Below are 15032 nucleotides of genomic sequence, written 5' to 3' on the forward strand. Positions count from 1 at the left end.
TGGGGAGGTTAAGCATTCTCCCTTCTCATTTTCTCACTTTCCCTCTCTGTTTTCCCTCCGCGTGCTAAGCAGTTTGCATGCCTTGGTGTTTCTCTGCGCCTCTGCCATCAGACTAGCTGCATGCCCGTACGCTGATGGACGCTCTGGGTTTTCTGCTCTTCCCACATCACTCTGGGCCTGTCCACCCATCTATGTGGGGATGCTCATTGGAACTGCACTGTCGGCAGGGATTCCAAGAGGGCCCACAGGGATGGACTTCACTCCTCTGGCCTCTGCCCTCTCGCCTCCTCTTAGGCTTAAGCTCATGGGATCCTCCAAGTCTTTTCTATTCAGCCCCCAACCTCCATTTCTTCTAGCCCTCAACTTGATTCCCATTCCATTACCCCCACCCCATCGCCTCCAACTCTTATTGAGCTCGTACTCATTGCCAGGGACCATGCTATGGATTCACATGCATTACATCATATTAATTCTTACCACAGCCCTGCACGGCAGTTACTGGTATTAACCTTGTTATACCTCTATGGAAATTGTAAGTCAGAGCCCAGCTGGCGTGGCTCAGTGGTTGAGCGTCAACCTATGAACCAGGAGGTCACAGTTCATTTCCTGGTCAGGGAACATGCCCAGGTTGCAGGCTCGATCCCCAGTAGGGGGCGTGCAAGAGGCAGCCAATCAATGATTTTCTCTCATCATTGATGTCTCTCTCTCTCTCTCTCTCTCCCTCTCCCTTCCTCTCTGAAATAAGTAAAAATACATTTTTTAACGTAAAAAAAAAAAAAAAAAAGAAATTGTGAGTCAGAGAGGTTGAGTGACCTCCCCAAGGCCACACAGCTGGGAAGAGACAGGACCCGGATATGAAACGAAGTTTTGTGATTCCAGTTGCCTCTTTCCATCACAACGGCAGTGTTCTCTGCTTCGGGGCCACTCATCCCCACCACACTGGAGCCTTTCCTCTGGGAATAGTGTCGGAATTGCCGCAGAGGGGCACAATGACATGGGGCACCTCCTCCCACGAGGGAAACTTAGGAAGTGTCTTGTGATTGCATTGTTATCAGGGCACGTATGTTCATGTTACATCCTAAAGCCTTTTCTTCAACCTAAAAGTTTATTCATTTCCCGTGATTTAAAAGAAATTAAGACACTCTCATGAGCCCCTAAAAAGGGCTGTGCCCTTCCCCCCACGGCACAGCACATGTTTCCTGAAGTTGGCCCTGGTGGCTGGCACCAGCTCCCCAACAGAACGTCCTCAGCAACCTCCACGCTTGTCTCCCGAAAGCCCCCTGGCCACTCGTGTGAGCTTTGGGTGGGCACAGAGGGCAATCCAGGGCTCCAGGCCCCAGTGGCAGTGTCTCCTGCTGGAACCAAACACAGCACTGAGCAGGACAGGAAGAATTGCCGCAGGAGATTACAGTCAGGTTAGTTCAAACCTGTAGCCAAGGCCTCCTCTAAAGTCTTGGCGCTCCTGTGGTGGGGTCGCCCTCCTTTTCATCTCATAGGTGGTGGATGCATGGCTCATATGCATGCATTCCCTGGGCGTGGTTATAACCTGCAGAGAAGCCCGTCCCTTTATCACCTGCTGTGCGCCTGCCTCCCTCCCGCCCCCCCTCCCCTCGAGCTCCTGGATCACAGGCTCGCAGACAGCTCACAGCCTTTGCCGCTGCCGCCCTGACCCCCTCCTGGAGAACGAGTTCACATTTGCTGTCTGATCTTGCTTCCTGCCTTCGCTTTGGTTCCATCCCAATTACAGCACGCTCCTCCCAGCCCCCAGTCTTTCATATGCGATTCTGATTGCTGCGTATTTTTGCTAACTCATCTCCCCAAATCCTGTGAGGCCCTCTCACTCTCCCAGTTCTTCCAGGCCCTTCTCTTCTGCCCTGCCTTCGCTCCTGCGTACACAGTAAATGACAGGCAAGAACGTATAAGGGTCCCTTTCCCCAACAAAGACAACTAGAATAACAAAAGGGAGGTGCCTGGATGTCCGGGCTTAGGACCCCCCCACCCCCCCCACCCCCGCCATCCCACAGGAAGCAGCCTGTCCAGTGGGAGTGAGGACGGGCCGTTCACTGGGAAGACGTGGCATGCTTCTGTGTGTCTCCCAGCAACGAAAGGCAGGGCAGGGCATGCCGTGGGGAGGCGAGGGCTTCTGGAAGCCCGACAGCCAAGGTCTGTCCTGGCCCCAGCCTGTCACCCTGCTTCTGGGCCCTGCCTCCCACCACCTCCCTTAGCGTCTGCTGTTCTCCGTTCTCAGCGTCTCATCCCCAGGCTGAGAACACCTAGAGCTTATGTTCCAGGAAAGAGCAGCTGTGGCTCAGAGAACACGTGGTTCCGTTGGCCCGGGGGGTGGGGGGTGCCCTTTCCATCCAGCCCTGAGGAAGGCTGGCTGGAGGACTGGAGAAAAGGAGGAAAACACGGGAGTTGAAGTCTGCAGGTTCTTTAAAACGTGGCCTGGCTCTTTGGGAAAAACAATCCAAAGTTAAACCTGGTCCTTTCATTGAACGGCCAGCTGGCGCCTGTTAACATGGAAACTGTCCCAGGTGATAATTCCTGGCCACTGGTCCCATTACTGCTTTTGTGATTCCAGTTGCCTCTTCCCATCACAACGTCAATGTAGTTCTTTGACTTCCTCCACTCAAATATTTTTATTTACTGAGCTGTCAGGTCCCGTGCCCTCCGTGCAGCCGTCTCGCCTGCATCCTTCTGAGCTGGTTCAGAGGCTTATAGCTCTGCTGCGATGAGTTCCTGACTCCCACCAGCATGGCCATCACCTAAAGCAGTGGTCAGCAAACTGCAGCTCGCAAGCCACATGTGGCTCTTTGGCCCCTTGAGTGTGGCTCTTCCACAAAATACCACAGCCTGGGCGAGTCTATGTTGAAGAAGTGGCGTTAGAAGAAGTTTAAGTTTTAAAAATTTGTCTCTCAAAAGAAATTTCATTGTACTGTTGATATTTGGCTCTGTTGACTAATGAATTTGCTGACCACTGACATAAAGCAACCCTAACAGCAGAAAACTGGAAGGTATAGTCGGCCAACACCGTGCATATACGTTGGATGTGCAGACGTTGATGGTTAATGTGAATAAACGAGCCCTCGCTTATTGCAGCTCCCCTTACGGCATCCCGCTTCCCATTGTGAACTGACCTCCCTGAAACCACTGCAGGATGGGTGATGGGCTTTGAGCTCTGAGGACAAGTCTTAAGTGTTTCACATGCACTGTTTATGGAATCTTCACAGTGACCTTGGGGTGGGGGCGCTGTTGTCTCCACTTGCCTTGAGGAGCTGGGAGAGCAGAGGGTGGAACTGGAGTCCTGCAGCAGGGGCTGCGGCTCACATCCTGCAGCTGGCTCCTGCCCGCAGGCCAAGGCCGCACAGCTCACTGCGCTCAGCCCTTCCCGCACTGCACCCGCAGGCGCACTCACACCTGCACCCACACCTGCACCGCACCCGCACCCGCAGGTGCAGGGAGCCTTGGCGCACAGGGCAGGGCAGATTGTGGGACCGGGCTTCCTGTGTGCAGCTCTTTGTTGAAATGAATGAGGGGTTTACGTGTTTCACTGCATTTTCTTTCCTGAAAGGCATCAGTTAGTGGTCTGTTTTCCCAGAGACCATGTAAAAACAGTGAAGTTAAATCTGTTTTTATTTTAACCACCTAGTTTTGTGTAATATAGCATATGAATCAAAGACAATGGACTAAACACACAGGTCGGCAGCACTGATTTGAGCTCACAAGGACACGTCAATACCTGGAATTGGTACCTCTTGGTTCTGTCCTACCAATTCCCTGGCATCAGTGGCTGGAAGTGACACAGCCAGAGTTTTGAGATGGTCGTTCTTCTGCGTTTCCCAGTCAACAGTGAAACGCTTCTCTTAAACCCAACCGAACTTCTTCATAAAGCACAGAGGCTCCTTCCAGGCTTAGCTCTCCCGCCCGCTCCTCCCTCCGCAGTCGCTGCGAGTCATTTCTGGGGGGCGGGGGACGGGGGTGGGAGGTGGGGGTGCAGTGACATTTGCTTCACAATAGCAAGTCCTGAGAGCGGGATGAAGCACCTCCACGCTTCACACTCCCCTGGGCCTGCTCTGCCAGCGGCCAAACTTCAACGTGATGAAATCCAAGGTGACATGGCCGCACATAAAGGATTTAAAGCGTGTCACCCATCAGCCTGACTTCTGGCCTGAAAACTGTTTATCTGTTGCACAGACCCATGCCGCACTGTCAGCACCCCCCCAGAGTGGTGCGCTCATGGCAGTGATGGCCCTACACTGACCTCGTTATTGCCCAGAGTCCGCGTGCACCGCAGGGTCACCGCTGATGGTGCCCATCGTGGGGACAGATATAACGACAGGGTCCCCCCTGTGGTGTCAGCGAGTATCTCCAGTGCCCCATCCTCTGTGCTCTGTCACTCCTCCACCCCGACCCCTAGCAACCACTGAGCGTTTTACTGTCTCCATGGTGTTGCCTTTCCCAGAGTGTCAGGTAGTTGGAGTCGGGCAGTGTGTAACCATGTGGAGTTTTTGTTTTAAGTATAGAAAACCTCCCATAATCACTCACGAGTGGCCACGCTGTGCGCTGAGCACCCCTGCAGCTGCTCTCAGTTGTGTCTAGTCAGCTTGAAATTGCATCCACGCAGCAGTTCAGCCTGCCCAGATCCACGCTATTAACTCCCAATTAGCATCTCTCCCCGCTCTCCCACTTTCAATTCTTCCTGAAGCACTTCTTCAATTAGCCAGTCTGCCCAGTGCCTGCTCCAGAGCGTGCCATTAGAAGCCAGAAGTCGTTTCTAGGCTGCTCATTTGTTTGCTGCTAGAGGCAGGTGCATTCGATTCCCCAAACCACACGACTTCCTGTTCAATTAGTTTGACATGTATGTGTGGATAGACATGCTTAGGAAATCTGACCCAGGGCTGAATGGTAAAGTGTACTCTGGAGAATTGAAATTAGGGTCTTCAAGAGAACCTAGATAAAAATGACTTCACAACGTTGGGAAAAGAAGACCCAGACCATGTGAGGATCCTTCATGAAGAGGGAGCGTTACGCGCTGGGAGAGCTGCGGAGGTGCACTGAGCTCTGTCTATGTCTGTGTCAAGCTCTCCACGTGCCCTGTGAGCTAACGGGCTTGTGCCTGCATCTCACCCCACGTCCAACTGCTACAAGATCTCCTGCCCGCGTTCCAGGCCTCTGTTTCTCAGGAGGGTGGCGTAGGCCAGCCCCTCACCCCTGCCTGGTCTGAAGAAGGGCTTTGGCAAATCTCCATGCCAGAAAAGACAAGTCTGTGGGGCATGGAAGCCACCCAGCCCCTCTCCCATTTGGAATTTTAGAAGTTGACCGATGGTTTGCTGATCCCACAGGGAAGTCCTGTCTGTGCCAGGCATGCAGCCCCGTGGGAGCCCTCTGGCGCCTCTGGGAGGCTCCTGCCCAGCCCGCCTCTGGGCAGACAGGATGGCCTTCCTCTCACTCCAGGCCCTGCCTAAGGACCTCCTGAGACAGATTGCCCAGGAATTTTGGTCTATGCTCTGGTCCACTGTCTGTTGTCATCCCACAGGAATAGGAACGCCCCTCTTAATCTCCATAATTATGCTCCCACTGTGGGCTTGCTGTGTACCAGGCACTGAGCTGTGCCTGCATTATGTCACTTGTTCACACCAGGGAGGAACTATTGTTATGCCCCTGTAAGGACAAGGGCACTGAGACTCAGAGAGGTTGAGCAACTTGCCCAAGATCACACAGCAAGCACATGACAGAGTTAGGATTTGAACTCATGATTCCAGAGCAGAACTTGTTCCTACTATGATTTTGCAATTCTAATGAGATATAAACTTCCAGCTGATCAGACTCTGTGAACGTCATAATCTCAGTCTTCGAATAGCTTGTCAGGATACCTGCCAAGGGAGGGTGCCAAAGCTAACCTTTATTTTGTAACCCACTGCACCCAGATTCTCTCAAGATCCACTCCGGAGGGTGGCCATCCCTGGCAGAGCAGGTGGGCGGTGTCGCCCAGTACTCGCTCCCCTGGCTCAGTGCCACGCTGGGGCCCCTTGCCAGTTCCCAGCCAGCCTCCAGGGGCCTGGCTGGCAGGAAGGCCCTGTACTCAGAGCTCTGATGGAAGGTGTGGAGTGTGCAGGCCTTGCCTCAGACCTCCTAGGATTCCGAGGTGCAGCTGCAGGAACATGGCTCAGGGGCGTGAACAGCACGGCCAGTGTGGCAGGGATGGGGGCGGGGGTGGGTGCACGGCACCTGCCAAGTGCAGTACTGCTCCCAAGTACCTGGACAGGTCTTGTGAGGGACTGGGTGGCACCCAAGCAGGAGCCGGCTCCAGAGCAGGGTCCCTCAAAGAGATGGAATCCTGAAGTAGAGGGGGGGACAGGCCTGGCAGTGGGTCAGTCCCCAGCCCTGCACCCAGCCTTGTCCACAAGCTGCTCCCTAGTGTGAGTGGCGTGGGGGTGGGGGGATGAGGGGTCCCTTGAAGGCTCACAGCCAACACACCTTTTAGCTTTCTCTCTCCCATGCCCACCTCAGCTCATGGCACCTCACTGATCCTCTTCTGCCAAGTTAGTGCCTCGGTGCCTGGTGATCCCCAAATGCCTGCCTGCCTGTCTATCTGTCTGTCTCTCAGATGCACCATCTGAGTTTATCAGTTAGGATCCTTTCCCAATCTCTGTGTTGGTAGTTTGCAGGCCCGCATGGCTAGGTGATTGGGTCTCCTCCCCCTCCTCCCCCTCTTCCTCCTCCTCCTCTTCCCCTGATGTAGGCCTGTGACTGAGAATATCAGCCACTGCAGCATCACAGATATTCCATGTAGACCTACATTCTAGGGAAAGCTTGTGTTTCTCCTAAAAAAGTATTTCCTTATAGAAAACAGGAACTTTTGTCCATATATCTCTGGTTCCTTCGGCTTCTAGAAAGCTGAGAGTACACACACACACACACACACACACACACAAGATTTATAATATACAAGGGTAGGCAAAAGTAGGTTAATAATAAATAATATAATAATAATACAACAATAAGCCTTCACATACAACTATAAACCTACTTTTGCCCACCCCTATATATACAGTGGAGTTGCATACATGCATACACAAATATATATGCACACTATGTAATCAGCACAGCTATGCAAAAATTTATTTCTATTATATTTTTTGTTAATCCTCACCCAAGGATATTTTTTTCCATTTTAGAGGGAATGGTAGGGAGGGGTGGAGGGGTGGGGGAGGAGAGAAGGAGGAGAGAGAGAGAAACATCGATGTGTAAGAGACACGTTGATTGGTTGCCTCCCGAGCACCCAGCGACCAGGCCAGGGACCGAACTTGCAACCCAGGCAAATGCTTTGACCGGGAATCAAACCTGTGGCCCTTCGGGGTATGGGCCAACACTCTAACCACTTAGCAACAACAGCCACGGCTGCAATGTAATGCTTTTAAACCAGCTTTATCAAGGTATAATTTACACAGCATAAAATCCTTGTTTGTGTTATATAATCTTGAATGCTACCTCCAATTCTTGTGAAATATGGGTTGAATATAGTCGTATGTACTAAACTGCTGAAGATCTTTAGTGACCAACATCTAGGGTTTGGTTTTTTTAAAATGACTTCCTCTACTCAAATATTTTTATTCATTCATTCAACACATATTCACTGAGTGCCTACAATGTGCTAGATGTTGGGGATGTAAGAGTGAATGATTCAAACAAAATAGCTGCCCTCATGGAGGTTCGTTCTAGGAGGAAGGAAATAAACAGGTTAGTAGAGTGCCAGGTGTGGCAAGTGCCGTGAAGAACAAAGCAGAGGGGGGGGCCTGGGGAGTGGCAACGGGCTGCAGCTTCAGAGAAGGTAGTCGGTGGCGGGGGTGGGGGAGCACCTCTGCCAGGAGGGCGCACAGAGGGCGAGAGGCCAGACTGCTGGCATCTCATGTCGGGGGGAGTCCTGCCAGCAGGAGAGTGGCTGAGGATGGGGTAGGCAGAGGGGAGCAGAACTAGGCAGGGGCGCTGTGGACAGCAGGCTGGATCCTGGTGCTTAGCCTAGCAACGAGGTTGGGTATTTTTGAATGTAGAGCTGATCACCCTTGCTGATGTAAGAGAAGAACTGAGGGCGGCTGTTGACATGGGGAAGTGAGTGGTGGGTCTTTGGTCCCTGCCTGTCTCTGCTTTACCTCGTTAGTAAGGCAGTGGACACACAGCTTCTTCAGGGCAAGTCTCCTTCGCCATCTGAGAACTGGGAATTGGTGCTGGTGTGCCAGCGCCGCAGCGGCCCCGGGGTTGTCCCTGAAGGGATGAGGCTGATGATGGCCCCTGCAGTGGGTACAACGGCCTCCCAGACAGTGCTGAGGTCCTCAGGGCCGGTGCCTGTGCCAAACCTTGTGTGGAAACGGGGTCTGGACAGGTGCAGGCAAGTTAAGATGGGACACACTGGATTAGGGTGGCCCAATCCAGTGACTGGTGATTTTTTGAGGCCATTTGGGCATGACACGGAGACCCAGGGAAGACTGCTGTGTGGAGACAGACGGACTGAAGTGGTGAAGCAAGGCAAGGAGCACCCAGGGTTGCTGGCCAACACGGGGCAGACATGGGGTGGGAGAGGCTGGGGCAGGCTCTGCCTCTGAGCCTCTGAGCCTCTGGAGACAGACCCCCCCCCTCCCTCCCGCTCCCATTCCAGACTTCTGGTCTCCAGACTGAGAGCAAATTCCTGTTGCTTCAGGCCACAGTTTCTGGTCTTTATTGCGGCAGCCATGGAAGCCAGTACAACTGCCGGCTATTCGCGCTCCTCGCTCCCAGCACCGTGCACACCTTACCCCACAAAGTCCCCTCAGCGCCACCCAAAGCTGAGTATTGTGAGCATCCCTGCTGTACAGACAAGGAAATCAAGGCTCAGCAAGGTCACATGACCTCCAAAGGTCTAGCGCTAGCACATGGTAGAACTTGACAGGTACCAGGTCTTCTCGTCTGGAGTCCGAGCCAACCATCAGGAGCCTGGGCCGTGGCTAGGAGCCAGGATCCCTGGCTCACTTGTCATCTGCTCTGCAGCCAGAACGCCCTGTGCGCCCGCCGCGCCCCCCCACCCCCACTGCATTCTCGGCGGTTGCTGGAGCCCTGCTGTATTCACGTCTCCCCAGAAGACGCGTGGGTAGCAGGTGAGGCTTGGGTTGGATAAGAACGTCCCTGTACACATCTTTTCCTCTGGTTGGAATGCCACCTGGCAGAGGAAGGACAGCGAACAAACAGCCGCCTCCCCCGCTCCATTGCTATTGTCTGAAGTGGAAGCTCCTGACCATTCATCGAAGGCCTCTTCCACCTAAAGCAGTGGTCAGCAAACTCATTAGTCAACAGAGCCAAATTTTTAAAACTTAAACTTCTTCTAATGCCACTTCTTCAAAATAGACTCGCCCAGGCTGTGGTATTTTGTGGAAGAGCCACACTCAAGGGGCCAAAGAGCCACATGTGGCTCGCGAGCCGCAGTTTGCCGACCACTGACCTAAAGGAACACGTGCAGTCAGCGGCCGGAGCACCGGCTGCCTCCTGCCATTCTCCCTGCTAATGCTCAGGGCCCAGGAGAGAGGTCAGGGCTTCTCAAGCCACTTGCTGTGAGGAACCAGGGCTATGTCCACCCTGTCGCAGGCACGGCACCGAGCCCAGCTCATCGCGACGAGCGCGTGGTTAGTGGAGAAAGGCAGTGACTCTCCCTCTGCGGCTGTGAATTAGTCCACAGGGTCCCAGATCTGAGCAGGCAGGTGGGAGGGAAAGGAGGCCAAGGGCCAGGGTCTGGGACCGAATCCGGAACATCCCAGCAATCACTTGAAGGGGCAGCCTCACAGCACAGCCGTGGAACCTGGGCCTCGGGGAACGAGGAGGGGTGTGGTTGAGCATGACTTAGGAGACAGGTGACATAGGAAGAGCCTTTCCTAGTGGACAAGTCACCTAGTTCCCCTCTAATGCAGGGGCAGGAGCAGTGCCCATGCTACACATTCACGGGGGTGAAAGGAGGTGATGCACAAAGTGCGTAAGACGTGGGGGTGGTATCTTCATGGACCCCGGCTAGTCCCCTCCTCTCATGTGTCTATTGCTATATTAACAAGTCACCCAAAACTCAGAGGTTTAAACCAACAGCAATCCTCTCTCGTCTCTCGTAGCCCCTGGGGGTCAGGGAATTGGGGTGCTCACTGGTGGGTTTGGCTTGTGGGGTCTCTCCTCTGTGGCTGGAGCTGGGACAGCTGGGGCTGACACACCTGGGGCCACCTGAGCACCGGGCTCTGCATGTGGTCGCAGGGCCTCTCCACGTGGCCTCATTCTGGGGCCTCACCAGCACAGTGACCTCAGGGCTCCAGCGGCAGGCGCCCAAGAGAAACCGACAGAAGCTGCTGCCTGGGAATCCAGCTGGGGCCATGTGCACTGTCAGTGGGGACATATGCGTTGTGTTATTATTGAGCAATATTCCTGTAGGATGGCAGCTTCTTTGAAAAAGGGGAATAAGAGGCATAGACTTCCAGTTACAAATAAACTAGAGGCCCGGTGCACGATATTCATGCACGACATTCATGCAGGGGTGGAGGGAGGTCCCTCAGAGCAGGCCTAAGCCACAGTTGGTCACCCTTAGTGCTCCTGCAAAGGCGGGAGAGGCTCCCGCCACCACTGCTGCTCTTGCCAGCCATCAGCCTGACTTGTGGCTGAGCAGCGCTCCCACTGTGGGAACGCATTGACCACCAGGGGGAAGCTCCTGTGCTGAGCATCTGCCCCCTGGTGGTCAGTGCACGTCATAGAGACTGGTCGTTCTGCCGTTCAGTCGATTTGCATATTACCCTTTTATTATATAGGATAATCATAGGAATGTAGAGTAAGCACAGGGAACATAGTCATCCCTAATAACTTAGTATGCTGACCGATGGGTGCTGGACTTATGGAGGATCACATCATAAGGCACATAAATGTGGAAATCACTAGGTTGTACACCTGAAACTAAAATAATGCTGTGTGCCAACTATACTTCAATACAAAAAGAAAAGGAAAGCTTGATTAGAATATTAAGGAAAAAGGAAAGTTCTCTTCTCATCCCATGAATGACTGCTGAGAAGTTGTTAGGAAGATCAAGACAGAAGGAGTGTTTACTTCTGGACACCTCCTCACCCCCATATTGAATGAGTCCATTTTGACGGTACCTCAGAGTTCCTCACAGCAACACATTTGGTGCTTAGACTCCAGAGGAGAGGAGGCGATTGTTAGAGTGCAGACCCCGGGCCACGCCCAGAGCCTTCTGGATGGGAGGGCTGGGAATCTGTGCTAAGCTGGGACGCCGGGGATTCTGACACAGGCCAGAGGCACTGTCTCTTTATAAAGAAAGGAACTTGTGCTGACTGGTGTGGCTCAGTGGTAGAGCATCAACCTATGAACCAGGAGGTCACAGTTTGAGTCCCAGTCAGGCAGGGGCACCTGCCCAGGTTGTGGGTTCGATCCCCAGTATGGGGTGTGTGGGAGGCAGCTGAACAATCTCATCATTGATGTTTCTATCTCTTACTCTCTCTCCCTTCCTCGCTGAAATCAAATAAAAATGTATTATAAAAAAAGGAAAGAAAGGAATTTGATTTGTGTTAAGGGGCTTCCTGAATTTTGTATTTTCATTAAGATTTTGAGCTACTCCAGCAATAACTTTGTCTTATAGGATCTCTAAGAAACATAAATGCACTCAGACTGATTTAATTTAAATAATAAGGATAATTTTATTGGAAGGATAGGGAGGTTTCTAGTGGGAAACAACCCAGCCTCCTGAGAGGCTGGAACCAGGAGCTGGGAAGAGAGGCATCCGCTCATTCTCCGACCTTCTTCTCCTCACACGTCTGTTCTGTCCTTCTTCGCCTGCCTGTGGTGAAACGAACCACTGTCGGCAGCTCTGTGTGTTCTCTCAGGGCCCAGGACTGACTGCTTGGAGTATCCTAATTGCAAATTCTTAGGGAGAGAATCTGATTGGCTCAGCGTAGGTCAGCCATCTACCAATCAGCTATGGCCAGGTGGGTCCACTGCCCAATCAGAAGGTTCTTCCTTAGAGGCTTCTAGGGAATGGTACCTGCTGGTCACTGCTCCCTTTGGCACAGCCCCGACCAGTGACAATATTGATGTGTCGTGAGCCATACCAGTGATTACCCTGCCCTGACTGGGACCAGGCTGCATGGATGGAGGCCCTAGGACAGTGGTCAGCAAACTCATTAGTCAACAGCGCCAAATATCAACAGTACAACGATTGAAATTTCTTTTGAGAGCCAGATTTTTTAAACTTCTTCTAACGCCACTTCTTCAACATAGACTCGCCCAGGCCCTGGTATTTTGTGGAAGAGCCACATTCAAGGAGCCAAAGAGCCGCATGTGGCTCGCGAGCCGCAGTTTGCTGACCACGGCCCTAGGACAACGGGAGAGGCACTGAAATACCACATTCACCGTCCTGTGATCATGTCTGAAGTCTTTCTTCCACTCCGGAGCACAAAGTCAGAACATGTTCCTGCTGGCTCATTGCTGTTCACCCGTGCTTACAGGCTCGTAATGAATATTAAATGAATAAGGGAACAAGAGCCCCATATTTAGTTTGATTAGGAATCCCCTCTTCCCACAAATATTTATTGAATATCTACTGTGTGCCAGGGACTATTCCAGGGTCTTGGGTTACACCAGGGAACAAAACAGGCAAACATACCTGCCCTCATGGGGTTATACTAGCCCTGTGGCTGGGCGCTGACCCATATCCCTAAGGGACCGCTACGTGGCCACTGCTCTGGAACCGTCTCTGTTGTTTGGGTTGAGCCACTGCAAGTGTGAGGTCTGTGGGTGTTTAGTGTCAGTGGAAGCCCGTGGACAAAGCCGGGGAGGCTGTGATTGACATTAGCTCCCCTGGCTCTGGGCCCCCACCCAGCCTGCCTGCTATGTCTCCCCAGGTCATGCTCTCCGAGCGGAAAGGCACGGATGAGCTCTACGCCGTGAAGATCCTGAAGAAGGACGTGGTGATCCAAGACGACGACGTGGAGTGCACCATGGTGGAGAAGCGGGTGCTGGCCCTGCCCGGGAAGCCGCCCTTCCTGACCCAGCTGCACTCCTGCTTCCAGACCATGGTAACTCGTGGGAGGCCCTGGTGCTCCGCCTCCAGCGTTTCAGTGGGTTTGGGCCAAAGCTGTCCCAGAGATGCCTGGGTGCTTCCCATTATGACATGGTACTGTGGGGCCCAGAGAAGGCTGCTGAGAATTTCGCAGGCGGCCCTGAGACGCGCTCCCCTGAGGCAGGTGCTCCGGTGGGCAGCCCTCCAGGCCCTTTGCCAGGGGCTCCGGTACCTTCCCCACGTGGCATGGACCTCCTTGGAGGAGGGGTTGCCTGAGGACACAGCCCTCGGAGGACCTCTAGGTGTGCGCTCACATCTGTGGCTCCCGAGAGTGGACATTTGTGCATAGCTGCTGTAGACTGTGACTCCAACTCTGAGAGCAAGAACTCCCTGTAAGAACTGCTTAGCCTTGTCCCTGCTTAAACTAGACCTTGGCCTCCACACCTAAGGAGGGGAGGCCAGAGCCCCTACTGCAATTATTAGTTTGAATCCTTTAATAAAAAGGCACGAGATTCCCTCATCTAGTGCCTGCTTCCCCAGGGGTGCAGTTCACATGGGAAAGGCAGGATAAATGTTTGATTCGTTCCCATTGTTTAACAGTTTCCATGAGTTGGTTCATTATTATGCTCCAAAGGTGACTAAAGTTTGATTTTAAAATAAAATGTTCGAGTAAGGGAGTCAGTGCAAAGAAAAATACAGTCAGTGAGCAGTGATTCACATCGTCTGTGGACTTGGCAAAGATGGGGAAGGGCGTGCTCTCTAGTCCAAATCTGGGGAGTTAAGGCCTCAAGGAATGCACATGGGGGCTGCGACCGGACTAGACTAGATCCTCAAGCCTCTAGGCCCCTCCCTCCCAGTCTTCTCTTTTTCCGTCGGTGGTTCCCAAGTCACCTGGCGGCATCAGAGGGGGAAGAGGGCTCAGTCTAGTGAATAGGCTGGATGGAGACCTTGTCTCAAGGTGAGGCTGGGCCTGTGGAGTGGTTTTCCATTTCAGTTGCATGTGTTGAGACTGGGAGAAATCAGTCATCTGTGATGAATATTTGCTGAAGTTCATTGTCTTCATTTGTAACTGACTGTTTTAAAAACGATACATTAACTTTGAAATTACTCCTGACTGTTGGGTGGTGTGTGCTTCCGGGGATGGGAGAGCAGGGCCTGGTCGCATAGAGTAGGTCTCCTCACAGTGGGGGGACACTTGCAGGGCATGAGGAAAGAGGTTTGGACCCGAGAGAGAGCCCAGAGTGTGCGATGCAGTGGGTGCTCGTCTTGTGTGGCCGGAGCCCACACTGGAGGCCTGGAGGCTTGGAGGCCTGGAGGCCGGTGCAGTGTCCAGATCCCGCCGGGCCCGGAGGGAGCATGGGTCCTGCCCTCATCGCATTGCACAGGTGAGGGTCTGAGGCCACACAGCTGGTGCTTCAGGGCCAGGATTGAACCCAGGCAGCCAGGCTCCGAGTGGCTTTGCATTAACCTCTGCTTTTGAGTGTGAATCACAATGTCCACTCCCTGACACCCTGGGTGGGACGCAGCACCCCCTGAGCCCTCAGGAGCCTTGCCCCTCTCCTACCTGCGCAGACGCGCCTGGTGCTCCGTCCCTCAGCTTTCTCACCTCGGAGAGGAACTGGCTTCCCAGCTGAGTGTACCATTCAAACACTTGGTTGCCTCCTAGGCTCCCCAAAGGTATTGCGACAGAGGGGACTGTCCCCCACGTTGCAGGGAAGGATTGATGACCTGAGATGTGGGTAGTTCTCCCTAAACACATCACCGGGCACAGGCCCGCTGGACATGCCCCAGGTTTGCCAGTCCAGTGTGTTGAGCTGCCACCAGAATGGCCTTCATAGTGGTGATGACAAGGACAAGAGCACAGCTGGCCCTGCCAGTGCCAGGCCCTGCTCAGCCTGCAGGCGTCCCCACGGTGCCCTCCGGCACCTCTGGGCGGCTGCTCCTGCCCCAGGTGGGCAAGGACACT

The 15032-nt window shown here is 53.4% G+C and overlaps 1 protein-coding gene across 3 annotated transcripts in view; it reads left to right on the top strand.

Moving 5' to 3' along the window:
* The window catches only part of PRKCB (protein kinase C beta), a 301024-nt gene that overhangs the window by 238114 nt on the left and 47878 nt on the right, over positions 1–15032 (top strand). For all 3 annotated transcript variants that reach the window (XM_080681707.1, XM_080681708.1, XM_080681709.1), the window contains exon 10: positions 12909–13082. In XM_080681707.1, coding sequence (XP_080537833.1) covers positions 12909–13082 — 174 coding nt within the window. The remainder of the gene's footprint in view (positions 1–12908; positions 13083–15032) is intronic.

This window comes from Plecotus auritus (assembly GCF_963455305.1).
Source record: "Plecotus auritus genome assembly, chromosome: 7".
Lineage (NCBI taxonomy): Eukaryota > Metazoa > Chordata > Mammalia > Chiroptera > Vespertilionidae > Plecotus > Plecotus auritus.